Genomic DNA, 23,632 nt, shown 5'->3' on the forward strand with positions numbered 1-23,632 from the left:
AGTTTTGCTCATGAGGTAGATGTTACAAAATACATCTGTCAAAGTTAAATCTGCTTTCTGAAATTAATTTTACCGAGTCTTGTCCCACTTGGTAGCAAACATATCAGCTGATGGGATTTATAAACAAAATTTAAAAAATTAAAATAATCTTCTGCAGCAGAAGAGGAGCTATTTTTAATATTTCAGAAGTTAGTTCTAACCAGCCTGCTTAACTCTAAAAAGTCAATGCATATTTTAAAAAATTCACTTCACATCTGTTCATTGTGTACAGGCCTGGAGGAAACCACCAGCCAGAAAACTTTGATCATTTGGCAACAGCCAGTTAGTATCTGAAGGGCAGCAAGAGGATTGTCTTTATTTCTTTCCTCTCAAACATGCTATGAAAATAAGAACTTCAATAAAACTTCACATGGAAAAAGCGATCTTGCAGTTGCGATGCCACTCAAACGCTCCTGAAGAGGTAAGATAAACTGGTCAAAACATCTAGCATTTACAACCACCTAATTCTCTTCAAAGCTTCTAGAGCCTGTCTTAGAGCAAAATCCTGATCTCAAAATAAAGGGAGATGTTCTGTCATCAGGCACACTCACATAAATCCAGAATTATGTCATTCCACTCAGGGGTTGCATTAAGTTTCCCACTGGTGGAACAGTCTGAGAAGAGAGTCTGAAGAAAAATTGTTCAACTATTTCCCCAGAAAATGCAAACAAAGTTTTTGTTTATTTTTAAGTTAAGGTCACAAATACAACTTACATCCATCTCTGACTTTGAAGAGAAAAATCAAATAGCCCTGCTTGTGCCACTTCGGCAATCACAAATCCCTATTTATGCAGCAAGTTCTGGGATAGCCTTCTTGAGCTCCAAATTCAGTCACAGCCTCATCCACAGTAATTCCTTATAGGACTGTACATTTCCAGTTTTCACATTCACTGATTCCATCACTCTCATCCCTAGAAATCCCTAAAAATCCCATCGCTAGGTAACACTTAACCACATACTGCYTCTTTCAAAAACTAAGCTGTAAATCATCAAATACTGAACATGAACCACCATATACACAATGTGAACCACAATATCCCTTAGCAAGGATTTGAGGATTATCTCATCTAATTAGATATAAGCATGTTTTCTAATCTGTGGGCTTAAGCCAAAGCCCACTAAAAAGACTTCCATTGACTTCACTGATTTTTGGATCAAAAACTGTGAGAATTTGATTATGCATTTCACGAGAAAAAAACCTTTAAAAAGTGTACCTAACTGAGGGAGGAAGGAAGAAACGTTAACCGAGCTAAATCATTTGGCACAGAAATGGACTGGACATCCCATGCCACTGCCAGGGCAGAGTCCTGAGAAGGACACCAGTTCAACTCTCTGGATTTCTTTGACTTCTTGCAAGTGTAACAATCCAGCAGATTGTTCATTTTCAGACTTCTAAGAATAAGAAGAGATCCTAGTAGACACATAYGAACATGTTTTATTATTTGTTTACTGCCTGTCAAGTGCAGGTGATCTTCCTTCTTCCTTCACTTTCCTAACAAGTATGAAGACATATTATCAAAATGGAAATATAGCTATTGAAAATTCTTAGAGATTTTGCCCAGAACTCTGCACCCATATCTTTTAAGCCTAGCCCACAACCAATGTTAAACTGCTAATGGCAGTGTGTTTGGCAGTTATCTGTTTCTTTTGCTTTTAAACCATTCTACCAAGGAAGGGTTCATTTCAGCTCTTGGGAAGCTATTCCATTATCTAACAGCGATCACTGTTAGCACACTTTCAAGCTTATATCCCTCTGTTTCATTACTTAAGGATAAAAAAGGATAAAAAATCACTCTGCCACTTTGTCTCACCAGCAACYATTCTTTCCTCCTGTGTGCATTCACATCTTTGAAATACTACAGAGCAGTTGTCATCTCCCCTCTCAGAGGTCTCCTTTCCCCTGCAAGCAATGAAGGTTTATTTCTGATACACTGTTCTTCCAGGTGAGTCACCCTCTCATCTCAAACCTTTCATCGTTCTTCTTACTTCTCTTTCAAATTGCCTTCAGCTTGTAACCTTTTCTTAGTGTTGGGGTGCCCAAATCTGAACAAGGTATTGTAGGGGCTACAGGGGCTCTAGACAAAGAAGAGCTATTTTCTTTGGTTGTCTGCTGYGGGATTTCTCTGCCTTTCTGCCCTAAGTCACACTGGTTTTGTGCAGGGATAGAAGGATCAGCAGGGAAATGAAAGTTAATTTCACAGATGATATCTGTAAGTAACTATTCAAGGAACTGGAGATAACCAAAACCCAAAAACGTGAAACAATAAAAAAGAACTTATAAAAATCTCAACATGCTTTCTGCTACCTTGCAAAAGATCTAGCCATTTCATGAATGCGCCTATTTAAAAATTGTTCAATTAAACATTAAATGAATTATCACCACATTTGCATGGGAGAAAATGTATTAATGTTCAATTGAGCCTGAAATAGTTGTGGAACAGGTGAGAATAAACTGCTGAAAAGTCAGACTGAAGCACTATTAAGGTTCAAGATAGTATTTTAATGAATTAGGTACAGATTAATTTGTATATGAAATCACTACAACTGCCTATTTGGGTCCCAATCAAGTTATATTTGAGCAATAACTGCACGCTACTGGATTGCTTGTTCATTACCCGCTACATTTATGCTGGCCCTGGACCAACCTAGTGTCCTGCCCTGACACAGCTATACACTGCTGACAGAAATGGCTATTTAAATGCAATTAGTAATTGCTATTAAGTCTGGCTATAAACCGCAAGCACTTTGCTTCTCATTTTATTTTGCAGTCCATCATTATTTGCTTGTTACAGTATCTGTGCAGAAGTAATTTCACTGCRTGGTTTGAAGAGCATCAAAAGAGCTAGCTCACGAGGTCTGCTCCTTCCCTCCCACACACTTAYGCAGAGAAGAGCCATGTCAACTGAGCTCTGTTGTAAACATGGTGTAACAGGGGATCATGTCCAGTGAATGCAACAGATTCACTTACATCCTACATCCCCCACGCCTGCACCTACCTCTGTTCCAATTCTTACATCTGGCAGGACTGAGCTGAAAACCCAGTGCTAGGGAATGGCACACTCTGACTTCGCACTCCACTGAGGCTTTCCTTAAGGATTTTGCCCATTATCTCTTGTCAACTTGAGGATGAAACGCAGTGGGGTGAGAGATGTGCAGATACAGTTCAAATCTCTACCATCAGCTGTACAAACTGTCCTACAGTAATGCATAGCACTGATGAACCCTACAACATTTACTGCTGGAGCATGTAACAGTTCTTATCCTCCTACTCTTGAGTTGCAAATTAAATTTTACCCTAATAAAATATAAGGATATGTTTTCCAACATTCACAGACTGTGCATCCCTGATTCCATCTCTTTGATGGTATTCCCTGGAATAAAGAAGAAAATTGTCAGGAATTCAACGTAGTAAAACTGTCAGCTACAGAAAAATTCCGAAGGTGATTTTTTTGAATTTTTTTTTTCTAGTTCATTTTTATGAATGGGAATAAATAAATTCTATGATTTTCTATGCAGCAAGAAAGGAAGGATCACCACACTGTTTAAGCACTAGACTAGATCTTAAAACATGGTGGTTCTGCCACCAAATCTCCTGTGTAACTTTCAGCAAATCACTGAGCATCATTTTATTTTCCACAGATAGAACTGGAAAAAAATAGTAATACCAACATGTAAGATCTGAGAGGAACAGAGAATAAGATTCATGCTTTTGACTCACATCTGTCTGGCTTTTGGACAAGACTGCCCTGGATAAGCATAAGCATCTAGTTCAAACTACAGAATGCCTCCAGAAACACAAACACATGGGATAGCACGTTAAGAAACAAGCCTATTAGGTAAAACACATAACAATTTCCAAAAAAGAAATTCATATAGCCTTGCACTTTTCTAAACAGTTTTCTTACATTCTTATAGTCATTAAAATGTATAAAAATGATTATTTCCAAAACAGCATTACCATGAATTATCACCACTCCTGTTGCCTAGCAACTGGAGTAATTTTTGAGTAGCGAGCTACATAAATGGGTATCTGGAGTTTGTGCAAATGGGTATTCATTTGAGAGTTTAAAATACATTCATCTGGGAAATCACAGGCAGATAATGCAGCATTAAGGTATAGCTGAAATGCTTTAAAAAATAAATCGGCATTAACAATTACTGCAGCTTTGCAAAACCTTCTTCCTACAGCAGATCTGAGCCCTGTCAAACTTGGCTAGGATTGGAGTTGAGTTCTTTGCTATTCTTTGGGGTTGCAAGTGCCCSTTTCCAGTTTTCATGAAGATATTTTACTTTCCTGTAGAGGAAATCATTCTCTCCCAGTCTTCTGAGGGATTTGCTCCTAACTCAAGAGCAATGGAAACTGGTGACACTAAGTGGCAATGCATTTAAATTAGACAAAAAGTAAATTTCATTTTCAGATGATCCATAGTGAGCTAGAAGAACTTACTGGGTCATATCATGACAGAATTATGTGCTTAGTAAGGTTCAGAAGAGGTCTGGACATCAATAGTGACAAAGAGATAACCCATTGATATATTAGAGAGATATTATAAGTACACATATAAAAGATAAACTGTCATGCATCAAGGCACAGTCATTTGTTAGCTGCATGTGGTTGCCTGTTACAGGGATTCTTGCCCATTCCTCAGAAACATGTAAAATCTAGCTTTACTACGAGACAAGATCTCCAAACAAATCAATCTATTTTGTTTAATGTGAGAATATTACTTTCTTACATCTCTAATAGACAAGTTCATGCTAAAGCTAATATAAATATGTGTTACTGCTCTCAAACTTTCCCTCTTCCCCAGCGGAAAAAGATTGCAGCTTACTGGCTTCTAATGCTCCATAGCCTTATGGATAACAATAGAAAACAAATGCAAAATTCCTGGATGCCAGCATGTGTTTTTCATAGAGACTGCAGACAGAGAGACGAATTTACCCCTGGCATAAACACACTGAAGGCAATGCAGTAGCATCTGCTCATACCAGCTATGAATCTGAACCATTTTTTTCTACCCCAGCTACCGGCAGATAGGAGGCTGGATGCAGCACTGAATGGAATTTGACAGCTTATAGCATCTCAGAGTTTAGAGAATTAAATATTTGCAGTAAGAGAAAAATCTGATGTCTACATTGTTCTAAAATACTGTGAGTTGTAGGCTCCCAGGAAGCCATACAGTGCCTACTGACAGACAGCCATAAAATACTTAATGGCTGTTTAACAGCTCAGATAGAGAAAAATGCTCCTTTGTGTCTGCTGCTCTATGGAAATTTCCTGAGATCCCAAACACACTGCACAGCACTGTCCCATGAGAAAACACTCATGGTGTTATTCTTCAGTGCCTCTCAAAAATAGTAGTTAACAAAGTTTTTATTTTACCCTTCCCARTGAAAGAGAACGTCCCTTAAAGAAAGGGAAATGATCTCAGCTACCCAGGCTAGCAGTTGCTCTAAATAAGAGGCACTATTGAAATCCATCACTTGGCAGCTTCTCAGGCATGAGAGCAGAGATCGTGTCAGGCTACGGGACGCGCAGCCTCCTCCAGCACGCAGCACGCGTGCCTGCCTCCTTCCTCTCCTCTCTGCCACCGAGGAGCAGCGCACACCTCCGCAGCCACTTCACAGAGCAAACCGTGCTTGCGTCCACCCAGGCACCCAGATTTCCATTGCTTGTGAGCAGATCATGCAGGGGAAAAAATACTTTCTGCACTCTTCCCAGCTAGAAGCAGAGATAAACTGCTCCAAAATTTGTCAGCGTGTTTTTCAAATTACATTTTAAAAGTCCTCCTTAGAAATAGGGACATTGTGCCCGTTCCCCGGATGATAAACCCTGTCTTATATACCGCGCTCGTCTTACAGCAGCAGATTCAAGAGGAGATGTCGACCTAAAGAGAGCTTTTATCTTTCCTCTACAAGACAGACCGAGCGATGAGCAAGCGTGCTGGCACCTCTGCTTGTGCACGCTCAGAAGCACAGCAGCTGCGAACCCCCGCAGAAGGACACGGCTGGGGCACCAAGTGGCAGACGTTTTTGGTAACGTTTTTCTCCCGGTCAGGCGCTGCCAGGAAAGACAGCTGTGGTATTTGATAACTATTTGTTGTACGTTTAGTTGTAGCCTAGAGAGTATCGCTAACATCTTTTCTTTATTCCTTCAATCTGCCTTCCCTTTAATCCTTAAAAACTRGTAAGAAGAAAGGAAGATTTTTGATAAGCATAGTTTAAGCTAYATTTTGTTAAGTGCAGAGTTCAAGCTATCTTCACACTACAACTAGGCAAAAATTTGATCCACAAAGTAGTTCATGAATGTTTTTATGTGCTTTTGTTTGGCCCTTAACAGGATCTGACTGAATTCCTGAAATAGAAATATTTCTGAAGAGCAGATTTTAAGCCTGGACTGCCAAACACTTTGGAAAATAAATGGTAGATTAGCCTTCCAAATCAGTTTTCCACTAAGAGCTGAATATATTCAATGACAGAAAAAAAAATTATAATCAAACTCAATCCATTTTTATTTCCAAAACTAAGACAAAACTAAATAAGCAAAACTTAACAGTATCTTACAATCTTGAATAAACGTAAGAAAATAATGACCTGTTTGCACCCTTTAAAATAGCAAAAAAGGTGAAATTTATGGAACAGAATACATGCTGTGAATTACTTTCTTGGTTCATTTTTCATGTCATTGTATTGTTCCCACTGCCAGACTTCATAAACATGTCCTTCACAAACAGTGACATTCATTAGGACTTCCATTACAAGACGCTACTGAGAGCTAYGGCCTGTGCTGCTAGCTGCTGCTCCCTAGACTTCAGCCTAGAGAAAAGCAACGCTGTTCACAAAACCAGAATCTATTTGAAAAGGAAGGCTGCACGACTGTCTGGGTTGGGTAATGAATTCACACTTGCTTTCAGACCTGCACACATGACAAATTGGCTGAGACAACAATGAAGAGAAATGTGGACAAAAYGTTCCCACATTTCCTCTAATTTCACAGAAACTACCTGCAGGAGCAAAGGCTACTTGTCTGGTGTGACAAATGAGGCCTACTTCTTTTGCAAGCAAAAGGTTGATACTTAGATTCAAACCAGACAGAAAATAAAATGTAGGGTAACCTTGGATCTCAAAAGTAATATCATAACAAAGATGTACATTGATTTTGATATATACTTTCAAGAAATAGAATAAACAYCAAAATAATTTTCTCTATAGTGTGGTATTTCAGGAGTAACTTTTGTCGCAGTGTAGTAACTATGAAACTGGATCTCAGGTGCCTTGAGATAATAMAAAATCTTTATATATCCCTAGAAAGCAAAATCCCAACATGCTTAATCTCAATTCTTAAGGTCTGTAAGACAACCGGGTTCTATTCCAGCAGGCTTCYGCCTCTGAAACCTGAATGTCAAACACAATGTTGCTAGCAAATGCAAGCTTAGATCCTGTGGCAACGAGCCTTAGACAAGTTTTGCTATTTACCTCAAGAGGACTGCACTGACCCAAGTATTTCAAGACTGTCTGCCATCCACCTTGATTTACACAGAACTGCCTTGGGCCCAAACAAGCAAACAGCTTGCATGCACYCTCTCATCAGGTGTAATACAGAGTATCACTTACTTGTAGGGGATGTGCTTGCTGCCATTGACGAGGGCGAGGATGACGTTGCCCAGTGCTGACAAGGAGAGACACAGGCCCGAGCTYCCCTCTCGGTTTTTGCTGAGCACTTTCACACAGCTCCCCAGGTCAATCAGGTGTAAGCGGCTGCGACCTCCGGACACTGCCATAAGCAAAGGAAGCAAACAGTTAGTAGGTGCCTCTTCTCAACTATTGTAAAAGCAGTTTCCCAGGAAAGCAAAAGACTTGATACTACTTGCAACAAGGGGATAATCCAGAAACCTCTCGTAAGCAATGCTGGCAGTAACAAGCTGTAGGGATCCTGCTAATACCYTTCAGGCTTTATTGCTGCACATTGCTGTTTGCTACTGACTTGCTTAACATTGCTAAGGCTTTCTGTGCTCGCAGCTCCTGTAGGTTTCACTCTATGGGAATCACCACTGTGCCTTCTTTTTTAAATATAGCTCTATTAGCCTTTATCTTAGCTGGTGCTACGTTACTGTCTGTGATTGCTGTGCATCTGTCCAGGAAAGTACAGGCTCTTCTCTGTGATATTCAGCTTTGCTTTAAGATGATATACTTGTATATTATCATTTGTTTTAACARAAGGTTTGCCATACTTATGTCATCTCTGCTCTCGCTAACTTTTTATTGTTTCTAGAGGGTATTCAGGAAGACTATTTAAACCCTTCTAGGACACCAAGGGAATCACAGGCTATCAGCTGATAAATTTTTACTATGTGATACAGAGCTAAGACATATGAAGAGCATCTTTTCAAGGAATTTTTATAATATTTCATATGATTCACTAAAACTGTCAGGACTTACTTCTAAATCTTCAAACAAGTTGGAGACCATAGTTCAGCTCTATCTTTATATTACAAGCTCAAGAGTGATGCATCTCTATGAGTAAGAAGTCCAGCAAAGGGGGCAGGAGACCGGCATAGACAAGCAAGGAGCTCCTGGCAAAACTCCAACAGAAGAGGAAAGTACACAGAATGTGGAAGAGGGGACAGGCTACTAGGAGAATCATAAGAATGTTGTCAGAATATTTAGAGATGCAACGAGGAAGGCTAAGGCCCATTTGGAAATAAGTCTGTCAAGGGATGACAAGGACAACAAGAAGGGATTCTTCAAATATATCAGTAGCAGGAGGAGGTGGGCCCACTGCTGAGTGGGATGGAGGTGCCTTGGATAACGAAGGATACAGAGAAGGCAGAATTACTGAATGTCTTCTTGGCTTCCGTCTTCACTGCTAAGGGCAGCCCTCAGGAATCCTGCAGCCTGGACATGAGGGAGAAAGACCGGAGAAGGGAAGACTTTCCTTTGGTTGAGGAGGAAAGGATTAAAGAGTTTCTGGGCAGGCTAGACATCCACAAATCCATGGACCCAGATGGGATGCACCCACGGGTACTGAGGGAGCTGGCAGATGCTGTTGCCAGGCCACTCTCCATCATCTTGGAAAGGTCCTGGAGAACTGGAGAGGTGCCTGAGGACTGGAAGAAAGCCATTCCAGTCTTCAAGAAGGTCAAGAAGGAGGACCCAGGCAACTATAGGCCAGTCAGCCTCACCTCCATCCCTGGGAAGGTGATGGAACAGCTCATCCTGAATGTCATCTCCAGGCATACGGAGGGAAAGAAGGTGATCAGGGGCAGTCAGCATGGATTCACCAAGGGGAAATCCTGCTGAACCAATCTGATAGCCTTCTGTGATGGAATGACTGGCTGGGTAGATGAGGGCAGAGCAGTGGACGTTGTGTACCTTGACTTCAGCAAGGCTTTGGACACTGTCTCCCACAACATYCTCCTAGAGCAGCTCAGGAAGTGTGGGTTAGAMGAGTGGACAGTGAGGTGGATTGARAACTGGCTGAAAGGCAGAGCTCAGAGGGTCGTCATCAGTRGTGTGGAGTCTAGCTGGAGTCCTGTGGCTAGTGGTGTCCCCMAGGGCTCACTACKGGRTCCCATCCTGYTCARCTTCTTCATCAATGACCTGGATGAAGGGATGGAGTGCCTCCTCAGCAAGTTGGCTGATGATACCAAGCTGGGAGGAGTGGCTGATACAGCAGAGGGCTGTGCTGCCATTCAGAGAGACCTGGAGAGGCTGGAGAGCTGGGCRGAGAGGAACCTCGTGAGGTTCAATAAGGGCAAGCGCAGAGTCTTGCACTTAGGGAGGAATAACTCCATGCAGCAGTACAAGCTCGGGGCTGAGCTTCTGGAGAGCAGCTCTGCAGAGAAGGACCTGGGAGTGCTGGTGGATGACAAGTTGACTATGAGCCAGCAGTGTACCCTCGTGGCCAAGAAGGCCAATGGTCTCCTGGGGTGCATTAGGAAGAGTGTTGCCAGCAGGTCGAGGGAGGTGATCCTGCCCCTCTTCTCAGCCCTGGTGAGGCCTCATCTCGAGTACTGCATCCAGTTCTGGGTTCTCCAGTACAAGAGAGACATGGAGCTACTGGAGACAGAGTCCAGGAAGTTCTGCCTGAACGTGAGGGGGAATTTCTTCCCTGTGAGAGTGATGGAGCCCTGGCACAGGTTGCCCAGAGAGGTTGTGGCATCTCCTTCTCTGGAGATATCCAGAACCTGCCTGGATGTAACCCTGTCTGATATGCTGTAGGTGACCCTGCTGAGGAGGGAGGTTGGACTAGATGATATCCAGAGGTCCCTTCCAACCTTACCCATTCTGTGATTCARTGATACTCTTCTAGAGCTTGCAAGCATACACTGCATGCAATTGCAAGGTTGTTATCACTGTTGTTGTCTTTAAAAGACAAAATGGTTGACAATTTGAACCAGGAAACAACACAAAGAAACAAATATTGTGAAACTGAATTACAGAGGGATGCTTAGGCATAGAGATGTGAAGGAAGAAAGGAAAGAGGAGACTCCAATATTGGCATTGTCAATCTTAATAGTGCCACTTCAAAGCATGGGTCTACCCTGGAAAGCAAATCAATGCAGAAACTTACATTTCTGTTGTTTCACAGTTCACTATTTCTCTCTCAAATGTGGTTTGTTAACAAGTGAGAAGCTGCATTTTCTACCTGAAACCTCGTGGCAATTTACATAARGTTGATTCCTTTCTGGTATCAGCATCATCCTCAGTAATATCCCACAGATACTTTTACCTCTTCATATTTGAAGCTCTACTGTCTTCACAGGAAACTTTTATTTATTCTAGGAAAACAGGGTAATTAGATGAAGCGTATACCAAGGAGAGTACCAAAAACGAAGAAGAATCTCTATTCCAGTGAAACACACTGAGGACTGAATGCTGTTTGTTTTTCGTTGCCTGGTCCAGTTTAAAGGATTAGTGATTCAAAGGTAACATCATGTCACTTAAGTGTAGTGTTGTTCATACAGAGTAATCAGGACAAAAAAACAAGGAGCCACTGACAGTTTTACAGAAATGATTTTCAGAACAGCTTTCTAAGAAATCCATTTGAAGTTGTAGTARAAGGACTGTTTGTACTTTCCCTCAGATTAGTCACGTGCAGTTGCCTATGTTACATCAATGTTGTTCAAGGGGTGAGAATTTATATTTTGAAATAATTAATGTACTGTGAACTTGCAACATGTGCAGAAGATTCCAGTTTGGATATCATTTAATAAATCTACTGAGCAACAAATTGTTTAGGCGAATATGGTATGTAGAAGAGGCAACCTTGGCAGTATCTCTGTGTGGATACTTGGGTCTGGAAGACGTGGAAAAATCTCAGTTGCCAGCTAAGTGCAGCAGGAGTGTAAACAGCCTTCTTAACTGAAATGAACTATAACTTTCTACGTATGGAGAAAAGAGGCTACTTCTCTTCTTAACAAAGATGAACATTTGGACATGAATGGAGAAATGTAGCAATGTTTATATATAAAAATTAGTTAAAAAGTCAGAAAGATCAGTTTTCCAAATGGATGTTTAACAAACATTTGCTCTCATAAAGAATCCAAGGTTCTGCGATGAACCCAGGAACGAGAACTACGCAAATGTGTGAAAGTGCTTCTAATTCGCTATTATCTAGGAAGAGATAGTTTTATTTTTAGGCTCACAAGTCAAGAGCTCCTTAAACAGGAGCTGTAAATACTTTCACATATGAGTTTACCTCTATGCAAATAAATTCACAGCCATTTTGAGACAGCACCTTGAGTTATGCATCGTGGTATGGTATTGGGGTGGGAGGAAACCCATTCATAAGCACAGATGGCAATGGGAGTCACTACATGATGGTGACACTGGAAGTATCTGAGGTTTGCAAATACTACTCATTRCTTTTGTCTTGTCTTCTTGTCACAGACATGCTTCTTCAATAACCCATTCAGTAGCTGTGATACCCAGCCATACTATGTGGGCTTGCAGCCTACAGTTGGCAGGTGCCAAAGGAGGTAAAAAGAAATCCACAACGGGAAATAATTGCATGTGACTATGTGAAAAAGACATTTGGACAGCTTCTACGTATTGACAAGAGGGTGATATATGATCATGCCATTTCACAAACCTCTTTGTAGCTAGAAAGTCTAATATGAATAATAGAGAAATATAGAAATCATACAGCTACTGAAGATGCATGTAACTGTTAGCTGTAATTTAAAAAGATGTTAACCTACATTGAAAAACTAAGGAGAGAGAGATTCCATTTTGCAGCCCTGCAAAGCACAGAGCTCACTGCTTACTGCTACTATCAAGTGTCTTGCACGACCCACAACTTTCCTTACAAATGTAAAACCTTTCTGCACAACGTGTTAAAAACAGTGATGAAATTCAAATGACTACAAATCTATTTCTATTGCAGGTGGGAGATAATTAAAAATAATATAAAAACCTACAAATAAATTTTAATCATGAAAGAACAAAAAAAGTGAAAGACATGCATAAAGAGAAAGGAGAAAGAAAAAGAGAGAAAAGAGAAGAAAGAAAAAGGAAATAGAGGAAAAAGAAATTGATTAGATGTTAATCTTGGTAGCCAAACATTTGAAATGCTGTAGTAGTTCCTAGATTACACTCCAACCCGTTGAACACGCCATGGAAGTTTAAGCACCCCGTTATCGATGGTGCTGAGCAGGAAGTATCCAAACATGCTACATGCTACAGAGCTGTGCTGGGGCAGAAAGTCAAACTTCCCCAGGGAACAGCCTGGGGCAGCTGCACCCTCTGAACGGCCATCGCAGGGCCTCTGCCTCCCACTGACTAGCCAGGGAATCTAAGACTGCTAGAAGTTATCTTTTGTGAGTATTCCTCAATGATTTTCCTTAGAAAAACAGAGAAATATGCTTAGTTGCTGCTGATGACTGCCAATGGCTTTACTGAATTATATATAATAAATAATATGTCTGTTGCTAATATTACTAGACATTGGGGAAACAAAAGAAAACAAAAGAAATCACTGTCTTTCAAATTTTAGTCACATTGTTTGCACACATGTTCCTATAATGTAGGCTGAGGAAATCCAGAACAAGAGGAAGCAGCAAACGTTTCATTCCTATTTAATTTACAAGTCAAAATAAAGTATGTTTCTAGGATGACAGATCCACTTGCTGTATCTGAAAATTAAGTTATTTGTTAGGTGAGTTCTCTGCTAATGTGCCTGGCAACTACAGAGAGAGCAAGAAAAGTGGAACATCCTAGCACTTGTTTTTGTCTGTGGCCACAGAGACTTTGCAGAGCTGACAGCTGAAAAATGAATGTGCCAGTTCTGCCACAATTCCATTTATTTCAAAGGTGCTAGGCTTGCTTCATGACATTCCTGGTAATGAATCTTACCAAGAAAAAAGTACAGTACCAACATGTTGTTCTCACAGTCATTTTTTTTTTGACCAAAACCGTTAAGTTAGCCAGTCCTTCAATCTCTGACCCTCTAGAATCTGAGTTTCTTTCTTCTTTTTTAAAAWCCTTTTACTGGAATCTGTATCTCTACTATCTCCACATTGTTTTCTGAGAAGTCCTTCGTTACAGCGAGGGACACTGATAATCACTAGGCGCCCTTTCCGAGCAGCTGGAATTCCCCCTCATTCAATTATCAGAGAGATCTGACCCTGCCTGGCTTATGAGGCCACTCAGAGATGGAAACKTGAAGACAGGAGGTGGTATGGTCAAGAGACGAAAACATAACTGCAGGCTGCAGGCAGAGTATCTCGCATTATAAGCCTACAGGATCATGTCTTTTCCCTTTAACTAATTAACGGTTTTTTCCCTTTAACTAATTGCATTTGAAAATAGTAAGAAAGAACTGTGTGCACATGTACTTGCATGTATGTGAAAAGCCTGCAGTATTAAGTAACTGTAATAATGATCCCCTCAAAATCGGCCATCTTTACTCCTAACAACCAGTCAGTTTGAGCATTCACAGTCTTCCTTTCCACCGCAGGGTGGTTAATTAATAAACCTTTAGTTAATTGAGTTTTCTGGCTGCCAATTCCACAGGGGTTATTACTTAAACACATGAAAACTGCATTTCCATTTAGAGCAACTTTCTGTTTTTCTCTCTTATATTATAAATACAGTCAATGTAAATTTTCTACATTCAAACATTAGACATTAATACTGCAGTGGTGTCCACCCACTACTCATCACAGCTTACAGTCTAATCCTCATTACAAATAACCTACACAGAGCCAGGAGCTAAAATAGATACTATTTTTGCGGAACTGTTCAAGCCCACAAATTTGAAAAAGCAGAGGTCTCTGGTGCTCTTTAAGCAAACATTTCTTCTGTGAAAAAAATTGACTAATCAAAAAAATTTTTTTCAATGAGAAAATCTGTCTTGGGAGACTTGAAAAAGAACATAAATATAACAAAATTTAGAAATCTAATAACGATCAGTGTAAATCAAATGAAACCTTTGAAAATTATACGAACATTTGAGTAGACATGGCAGACAGGGGAAGCATCATTCTCTTCATTTACAAAAGGAAAACTGTCCTACAGACTTAGACGAGTTGGCGAAGGCATGTATGGCAAAGACAGCGAGCAGACCCACAGCACAGGGCCCTTCCCAAGAACCACGGGTGAGTTCTGCATACCTGTAGTTGGGTCAGCAACTAAATTATTGTGCATCTCCAAGTAAGGCTCCAGTCTGTGCCCTGGCCTCAGCTTCTGCACACTCTGCCCTACTCAGGCGCTGAACTACAACAGCTAACGTAAGAGTAGCAGGGAATTCCCATCTCCACAATATTTTAATCTGGAACCTTAGCACTGAAGCTATCAATAAAAGTGATATTAAAAGCCAGTTTGAAGGGCAGTTCCTTGCGCGTATGTAGAGGTCTGCACTGTGCTGACAAGCAACTGTTAACGTCTCCACAAAAGCAACTGAATYGTCAACCGATATTAATAATCTTCAGTCATTTGTGGCCTTTGCTAGATCTTTCTAGACAGGTAAATAGCGTGCTGGTGTAAACGGGCCTACCCCATTCTCAGAGGGGAACTCTGCTAATTTTCACCCCGAGAGAATATTGTTTAAAGGCAATTTCAAGGCAGCTGAGGAAACAGGAGGGAAGGAGGGAGCAGCTTACTTCCTCCTTTGCCACTCTTCTCCATTCGGTACTGGTAGATGTGCAGGGTGAAGAGCATGTGAGAGTTGCGGTGATCCTCCTCATCGCAGTCTCGCTGGCTGCTGCGACGGGAGGCGATAGCTGCGTCGAGGAAGAAGGCAGCCTTCTCCGCAGTCGGGGCCCGGAGCTCACTCTGATTCTGAAGCTGCAGGTTAATACAGAGAAAAAATCACCTGGAAATCTTGGCAGAATTCAACACTATCAGAAAATATATCACTGTCAAAGCACACCATAGATACTGGTTTCTGGTGGGACTGAAAAGGAGGAAATGTGCTATCAAATCAGACTTGCTACTAATCCCTGCTGACACAGAAAGTGATGGTACCACGTCCTTCTGGAGCCCTACGAATGAATCCAGGCCTTTGAGGGTTCCTACTCGGGGTATCTCTAGTGGCAGCTGTCATGCATAAATCTAACAGCTGGAAACTGTCCTGGGGGCTGGACAGAGAGGCATAAATTTGCTCCTTCACTAGAATTTTAAGTCATTCACTGGAGCTTATTATTTTTGCTGCTGTTTTTGTTTGTTTGTTGATTTTGCTGCACTGCCTGCTGTGATAACCACTGTGTCCTTATGGTTGAGAGAGAGAAATAAATAATTGTGGAAGACGCAAAACTCCCAGCCGCACAGCTGGTGCAGGCAGGCAGGGGCAGGAGCATGTGTCACCCTTCAGAAAGCGTTAGGAGGGAGCACTCTGCAGATTAACCTGCGAAATAACAGGACTGAAGCTTGTGTTTAGCCTCCAGAGCATGTGGGGAGCAGCACAGAAGAGAAGGCATTTCCTTGCCCCTTCATTCCATAAGCTCATGCACCTGCTCATGAGACAGGGCAATCCATTAAGTGGAACAAGACAGGTAACGTACATACACTCACGTTTGCTGGACCTCAATCACAGTCACCAGCCTGCTCTTATCTCTCCGAAGTGATAGAGAGCATATGAGGGCAGATATTATTAACCCATGACAATGTTTGGTATGCATGTGTGCTTCATGTCACCTAAGATTAGTCTGCCTGCGGAAGGGACATGTGACGGCATAATCTGATGGCATTAGCTTTCAGCTTTGGCGGTACACGGAGCTGGCCCACAGCCCATAGGATAGACTTGTTTTGTCTGGCTCAAATTCAGTGAGGAATTCCCATTCTGGGGGGTTGTTTCTGTGCTATGTAATACAGCTAAAAATTAAGTTCTCCCTAAAGAAGGCCGTGCTCCTGTCTTCTCCTCATGCTCATTAATCAGCTTGAGAAGGGATATTGCTGAGATTCTGCAATGAATCACACAATAAAACTAAAAGCTGTTTTCTTTAAAAGGAAAAGGGACAAATAAAGAGTTAAAAAAACAAGCAGAAAGCAGGCCAGTCTTTAGAGCACTTTCACTAATGTAAGCAACAAGAAAATGTGCATACTTGGAAAGCCCAATGACAGACCAAATGGCATATGGTGATTACTCTTTGCTATACACACTGCTGATTTTGCATATTTGTATTGCTATAATATAATATCTTGCCTTTCACAGAACTTTTCATCTCAGGAATTTGAGAATTCCATTGTAGGACCTATGACTCTAGAATGTCACTATGTCTTGTACCTTTACATTTCTAAATAAAATAAACAAATAAAAAGGCCTTTTTACTCCCACTTTCATTCAATTATATTGCAGAGAGACAGAGATCTCTCATGGAAGCTATTTTTTTCTGTACTGATCTAAAATGGTTCATTTGTATATGGTTGTTCTGTCTGTATGTATGTTAAAACAGACAACAACAGACTATTTTTTATTACTGCTATTGTGCTTAAGTATCTCAGTGAAGAATTAAGCTCTAAAGAGGAGATAGTTGTTACAGTTATGTAACATTGATACATATGTTAATCCAGATCATAACTGGCCCATGTATCTTCCCAGTGGAAACTGTGAAGACTTAAGCCTCTCCTATGCTCACTGAACTGCACTCATGACTGGATACCAGGGGGTAAGATCTGTAATGATACTATAAGTATTTTGTAAAGCATTAACACTAAGAGTCAAACAAGAATGAGAGTCCTAATTGTTATTTAAAACCTAAAAGCAACTTTATAGTTCCTGGGTAGAACACAAAAGATGGAGACTACCATCTAAATATGTCCAAAAGGCTTACAATACAAAGAGATAAAACACAACATTTTTATTACTTGTTTTTCAAAATCTCATGATTCATGATCTGGGGGGATGTGAAACATGATTTCTAGATCCTCAGAGCTGGAAGTAGGGTACATCATCGCATAGGTCTGTTCCTTYCTCTCTCCTTTTCCCCATCCTTGGATCGGTAGAGCTCTACAGTTTCTGGATGAAAGCAGCCATGGCCTTTAAGGTTGAAGGAATGTATCCAAACTCCACCATGCTAGTTTGCCCTCTCTTCATCTACTCATATAAAAACCAGATTCACTCTATCACAGACTGTTAAAGGAAAGAACAGACCTTTTGTACCCCCAAATCAAGAGAAAAAAAATTTAGGGCTGCTGAGACTTTCTGGTGTGGTTACCCAGGAAATACATGAGCCAGTTAGGCATTCTTGCTAAACCTCCAAACCTGAGGAGAGCTGTGAGTTATTCTTGGCTTGCCCAGCTCAGGAATTTATTTCTTGGCAGCAATTCATAAGTAGCGATTAATGCTTCCTACAACATTACTAATGCAAGTGCTATAAATAATGTAGTTTATAGAGAGATAAACAGCCATATAAACGGCCTTCAGCTATTTGTGCAGTACTGTAAATATTTTAGCTTGTTGTTTTACAAAAGAGAGATCACACTTCTTTTTTTTTTTTGAAGGAGGTAGATTTTTGTTTGCGCTGAATGTTTTCACGTTTTATTGCAAATACAGGCCCCTGCTCAACATCAGTTATACCAGAGGTACAAATATTTAGGCCAGGAGAGCAGATGGCCCTGCAGCTGCAGGTCATAAAGTTCTTGTATGTTTTAAAGTAAATACTTTCAAGTCTATAAACTTTATGCTCTGGGTAGTTCTTGAATTTGAACCATCTCAGTAGCTCAAAAAAAAAATTACATTGCTTGTTTCAATGTGCAAAATGTAAATGTAATCCTCAGAATCACCTGCATGCCGCAAATGGGGTCCTCACAAAGGTATACACCCGGGGACTGACCATCTTGCAGGCTGCCTGTAGCCACTTCTGACAGCAGGTCTCTCAGATTTTCTTCTTTCCCCCACACTTCTACTGCAGAAATTCGGACCGAGAAACGGGCTCCTGTCTTCTCTTTGCGCTCATTAATCAACTTGAAGAGCCAGGATATGGCACAAGGGATTATGCCGAGGTTCTGCATGGAATCATCCTTTCCAATCATGGTGTATGACTTCCCTGTCAGGAATGGGGAGGGGAGAAAAGATAACAACATCACTCCCAGGGCCTTCATASTATTCTGCCAAGTGAGATTATCCTACATAGCTTCAGCAGAGTAACTCCTTTGCTACAATAAGAACAGTCAGAAAGAGAAGAAAGACAGCCAGGTAGACAAGGAAATAATACACAGATAACTGGTAGCATTTAAAACGCACAGATGACATCTTGAGCTGCATTAGAAACCTTCATTTCCTCACGCTGTTACTACACAAGGTGGAAAGTCCTATGACATCCTCAGCTCCCCAGGTAGAGTACTACAGGTTCCTAYGCTGTAACCTCTTGTGTAGGGGGAACAGCGGGATGAGCTGAACATAGCAAGAATGTCCAAGTCTCTAAAAATCCCTCCTTTAAATACTGTGGGTGTGGTATACTTTGGATACCATTTTACTTGAAAGAACTATATTGCACTGAATTTGGGACTGATGTTAATCTGGCCCCAAGATCATAGAGACGCAACTTCACTCAGGAAAAAAGGTCCAGGTAATTATTTGGCAYAGATGTGGGTTGCAACGTGACATATTTTATCTATGTCAAAACCTTCCCATAGTTTGCTATTATTTGACTCCACAGTCATACTTCTGGCTTGTCTCTGCTGCAAAAGTTTGCTGATTAGGAGCAGATAGTGTCATTACACATAATGTACTTAGACAAGTTTTCCAAATCTGCCACATTTATAAACCAAATGATAAAGGTATATATAATTTTAGGCAAGTACTTCTAGGCTTTTCTACCTTGTGTCAGTTCATATATTGAATCTAAGTGGAAAAAGGTCAGCGAAGAAAATATTTTTACACAGGTGTCTATGACAATGTCTGGCTGTGTCTACAGATGGAGGAATGGTGTTGGTGGGGTTAATGAAGCAACTGCACAGAGACAGCTAATGCGCTGCAGCAAACCTCTATTTAGGCTGCCATCTCTAACACTTGTGAGATGCCGTTATCTGGTGGCTTTGCCTGCCTTCTCATTTGCCATTTAGTGTTAGGCAGGTTGCAAGGGTTAAACATCTATGTGCTCATATAAGTGTCATTAGAGAGCAGTCCAGGAGAGCTTTATGGTTAGCCAGACATGTGGCTCTGCTCCATTTGCTGTACCAGAGCTAGCAGCACTTCAGCACTCAGTACTCCATAGCTTTCGCACCTTTAATTTGGGTTAACCATGGCCTGATACAGTCTGTCCTCCTTTATCGYGTGAAAAATAGAAGTATCCTTTAAAGTTGTGTGTGCACATCTGTGATTCTTTGAGGGAGAAAAGGATAGGTACCATTTCACACATACTTGCAGTGCAGCCCTTTTCATTAAAGAGCCAGTAGTTTCAAAATACTTCTACATAAGGATTAACAGAATATAAAATAACTCTAGAAATGCAGTTATTTCAAAAGAATAATGTGATGATGATGATGATGACTGTCCCTTTTATTGTCTTTCTATGAGCACCTGAAATGCTGTTGATGCAAACATTTGAAAAAATAAAATTTGATCCATTGGTACCATTTAGTTAGTGATTAGAATAGTAGTTGTTGGATATAAGAATACTAAAGAGTTAGTAATGAGTGAACTGTCTGAAAAAGGAAGCAGAACATACATCATAGGACTTGAATTAACAGTCAGAACACTCAAACAGTGGTATCACAAACATCATATGCTTGAGTGGATGCTCACACCTTTATACAGCTTGATAAAGTGTTATTCTGGCAAACAGTCTCCAATACAAAGCATATTTATAAAACTGTAGAACAGTATGGGATCATTCATTAACAGCTGAAGAAAATACTAAAAATTGCTTCGTAAACAGGGGATTGACCAAAGCAACAACTCAAAAACAGTCTCTGTTGCAAAGAACAGCTGTCCAAGATTTAAGTRGTATCCAAAACAAAGTGAATAGATGTCCAAATGAGAGGTGAAGGTGTAGTACAAGGTCATGCACACCATACCACTTTCAAATGTAATTTCGATGCACAGACTGATGAAGCTTTGTCCTTCCTAATCTAAAGCATTAGCAATCTTGCTCCTCAAATAGAGAAATTTAACAATACCAACCAAGTTTGGCATGGCCAAAGCAGAACACACAGCCATCTGCCCCATTGACTACCGACTGGATCACCTCAGCCACAGTCCCAGCACATACTTCAGCCTGTCACAGGAAATTAAAAAAAAATACTGTTAACAATAATAAGAAAAATCAGCAGAGTATTTTCAATATGAATGGTCATGTCATTAGTGCTCCAGACAGAATTGATGAAGTATCAAAAAGCCTAATCTTGCTTGTCTCATTCATGTGACCTATCCTGTTGATAGTAATGACATTATTCGTAAAAATATATAAAGCAGGACTTTTGCCCTGCATCAAGGAAGTTTCATTTACTGAAGCATCAGAATCTTTTGTGGGGTTAGACAAAATACACATACTGTAAGAGGATGTGGCTAATTTATTAGAACTACCTACTAAGGAAACTTTAAAAAAACCTTTTTTTTGGTTAAAAAGAATCAAATACGGACAATTTTTAACACGCTCAACTACTTCTGAATTATGGATTGAATTCATTTCCACTAGCAGATGAGTAAGGAATGTAAGGAGAAAAAAAAGCACCTTATATATTATCTAAGTGACATTTCTTAATTTTTATCTATATTATTATGAATCTTAGCTTTTAGCAGTAGCAGGTGCCATCCTGGAGACTGTACCAGTATTTTAAAAGGTATGTCATACAAATTTACCCAGAGCATTCTTAGATTTAAGATTCAGGCATGTTGAACTGTATAGAGTGGTTCTGCATTAACAGCCTATCTGTACTGTGTGGAACTGAATCAGAATTAGCAGTGTTTAGGCTTTTATGTAAAGCAATTTGTATTTGATAATTAATCATGTAACTTCTCCACGTTCATGGATACTTTTAAGCTTGGCTCTAATAGTAAACAAAATGGGTCAGAAAAAGGATTGTTCACAGGCCAACTAGTATGGCATAGCTTTTGTTTATAATCTGAACTCTCTTACCTCCCCAAAACAAGGCCGTCCAGCAAAACAGCCTGTGGGTGACGGTCCTTGTCCAACCTGCTCCTGATCTGTGTCCAGACGTTAGTCTGGCAGAGTGCTAGCTGCCTGGGCCAAAAGTGGGTCAGGGACTGAGCTAATGATTTGATGGCATGCCAATGCTTTGGCTGGCCCTGCGTCCTAGCTCTGTTTAGCTTATGAATACAGAAGCAGTCTTACAGTATTGTTTTGTAATTATATTTTGCAATGTTATTTTACTCTTGTATTGTCCTCCTCATCATATTTGGGTAACACAGTTCATCAAATCACGGAAGGAGTTTCATAAAAACAAGAGATCAGAACATATACATGTGAATAGGCACATATGGACTAAAATTCCCATCCTCCCATCATGAACTACACAAGAAAACTCTCTAGAAATAATTCTTGACTTCTTAATGAATGGAGGATTGTATTAAAGAACTGAAGTTGTGATCAGATCATCATAAATACCAAATAATAAATTTAAAAGATAGTGAGCTATTGATATCTAGGATTCACCTACTAGATGCCATTTATATCATTAGTACAATTTATTGCTCAGGCACTTTTAGGAGAAATTATTTACAGTAAATATTAAATAAAGCAGAAACTCAGATATGATTTAATAAATTGGTTTCATTACCAATAATACTGGTAAACCAAATTCAACCTTGGTCTAACGCCACTGAAAGTAATGCTGTTGTAGAAGAAATGAATTTGGCTCTGGTGTTTAGACAACTATTCTGATCACACTTTGCATACCTGTGATGCATCTTGGGGGAAAACGGCATCAAAAGCAAACATCTTGGGTGGAACCTGGTTGCCCCTTTTCTGGAAGGCATTCTGACCTCCACAGGTCAACGGGTCATACAGTGTGATTTGCTTCTTACGGGGATCAACCTTTAAGAAAGAGCTGGACTCCGATGTGTCTCTGGCAAGTGTGGAAGAAATGCGCACCATAACTTTGACCTGTCAGCAAACAAACAGAAATATGACCGCATTTGATTAGCATGTTGGATGTATTAGAGCCTGGCATACTCAATGAACTTTCCAATTACACTGAGCCAAATCTTAACCTGCTTTACCATAGCTAGTGGCTCAGCAGAAGCCAGCGAAGACACAGGAGTGATTATAGACAGATTTTGGCCTATAATGCACAGTGAACAGAGCCAGAATTCTTCTGTGTCTATTTCAACAAGCAACTTGTGTATTTATAATTACGAGGTACATCACTGTGTTTTAGTGCCCATGTTACCCAAGTGCAACGATGAGGTATTACATCACCTTGTCTTACCCTCGATATAAATTGAAAATTAACTGCACCCCAGTGGCCCAATTAAGAAAGCTGAAAGGTAATCTAGACTGTTAAGCTACCAGAACTGCTGTGGTTTACATGAAGCAGCCTGATCAATAAAGCAAGCACATAAAAGCCAGATCTGTAATTTACACCTTTCCAATTCTAATTCAAATGCAAAGAGATGAAATGCTCAGTTCTAAGTGTCATCATCAAAGAGTTGTGAAGAGAGTCCTGTTTTAATGGTTAGCTTTTGAAWTGCTCGTCAAAGGAGTGGAATGTAATAAACGATAAAAGATTTGTTAAAACATGTTAACTCACAACTCATTAAATGGCTACATAATAAGGTGTTATTTCTAAGACTAAGATACATGTTTGGGGATTTAATGAGGTTATACTGCATCCTTAGCCCAGTTAGTAAGCAATTCAGATACAAGTAAAATTGAAGATTATCAGTCTGSCTTTGGTTCTTTCCATAAATTTATTACCTGCGAATACCTGAGTTCCTGAACTTTACAGGGCAAACATCACTCCTCTGTCAACTCTCATCTTCTAGCCACAGCTGTACTTACTTTATCCTAGAGCAGATTGACTTTCATGACAGCAACCAGATAGAGCTCACAGTAAAAGTTTCCTTAACCGTATGTCACTTGTATCAAACCCACACAAGTTTGGCATGGAGGTGACCAGGAAGGGTCACCTCACCACAGCGCAAGAGTTCAGCTGCTGTTGGATTCGCAGATTCATGCTGGTAGGAGGT

At 40.4% G+C, this 23,632-nt stretch overlaps 1 protein-coding gene across 1 annotated transcript in view; it reads right to left on the bottom strand.

The window, feature by feature from the left end:
* The window catches only part of KIF26B (kinesin family member 26B), a 307,964-nt gene that overhangs the window by 45,308 nt on the left and 239,024 nt on the right, over positions 1 to 23,632 (bottom strand). Inside the window, exons 6-10 of the mRNA XM_085300590.1 lie at positions 22,341 to 22,547; positions 20,606 to 20,699; positions 18,265 to 18,527; positions 15,144 to 15,327; positions 7,654 to 7,813 (exon numbers count right to left, since the gene is read on the bottom strand). Of these exons, the coding sequence (XP_085156716.1) occupies positions 7,654 to 7,813; positions 15,144 to 15,327; positions 18,265 to 18,527; positions 20,606 to 20,699; positions 22,341 to 22,547 (908 nt within the window). The remainder of the gene's footprint in view (positions 1 to 7,653; positions 7,814 to 15,143; positions 15,328 to 18,264; positions 18,528 to 20,605; positions 20,700 to 22,340; positions 22,548 to 23,632) is intronic.

The sequence above is a fragment of the Rhea americana genome, unplaced genomic scaffold (assembly GCF_003343005.1).
Source record: "Rhea americana isolate MKP2758 unplaced genomic scaffold, rheAme1 scaffold_166, whole genome shotgun sequence".
NCBI lineage: Eukaryota > Metazoa > Chordata > Aves > Rheiformes > Rheidae > Rhea > Rhea americana.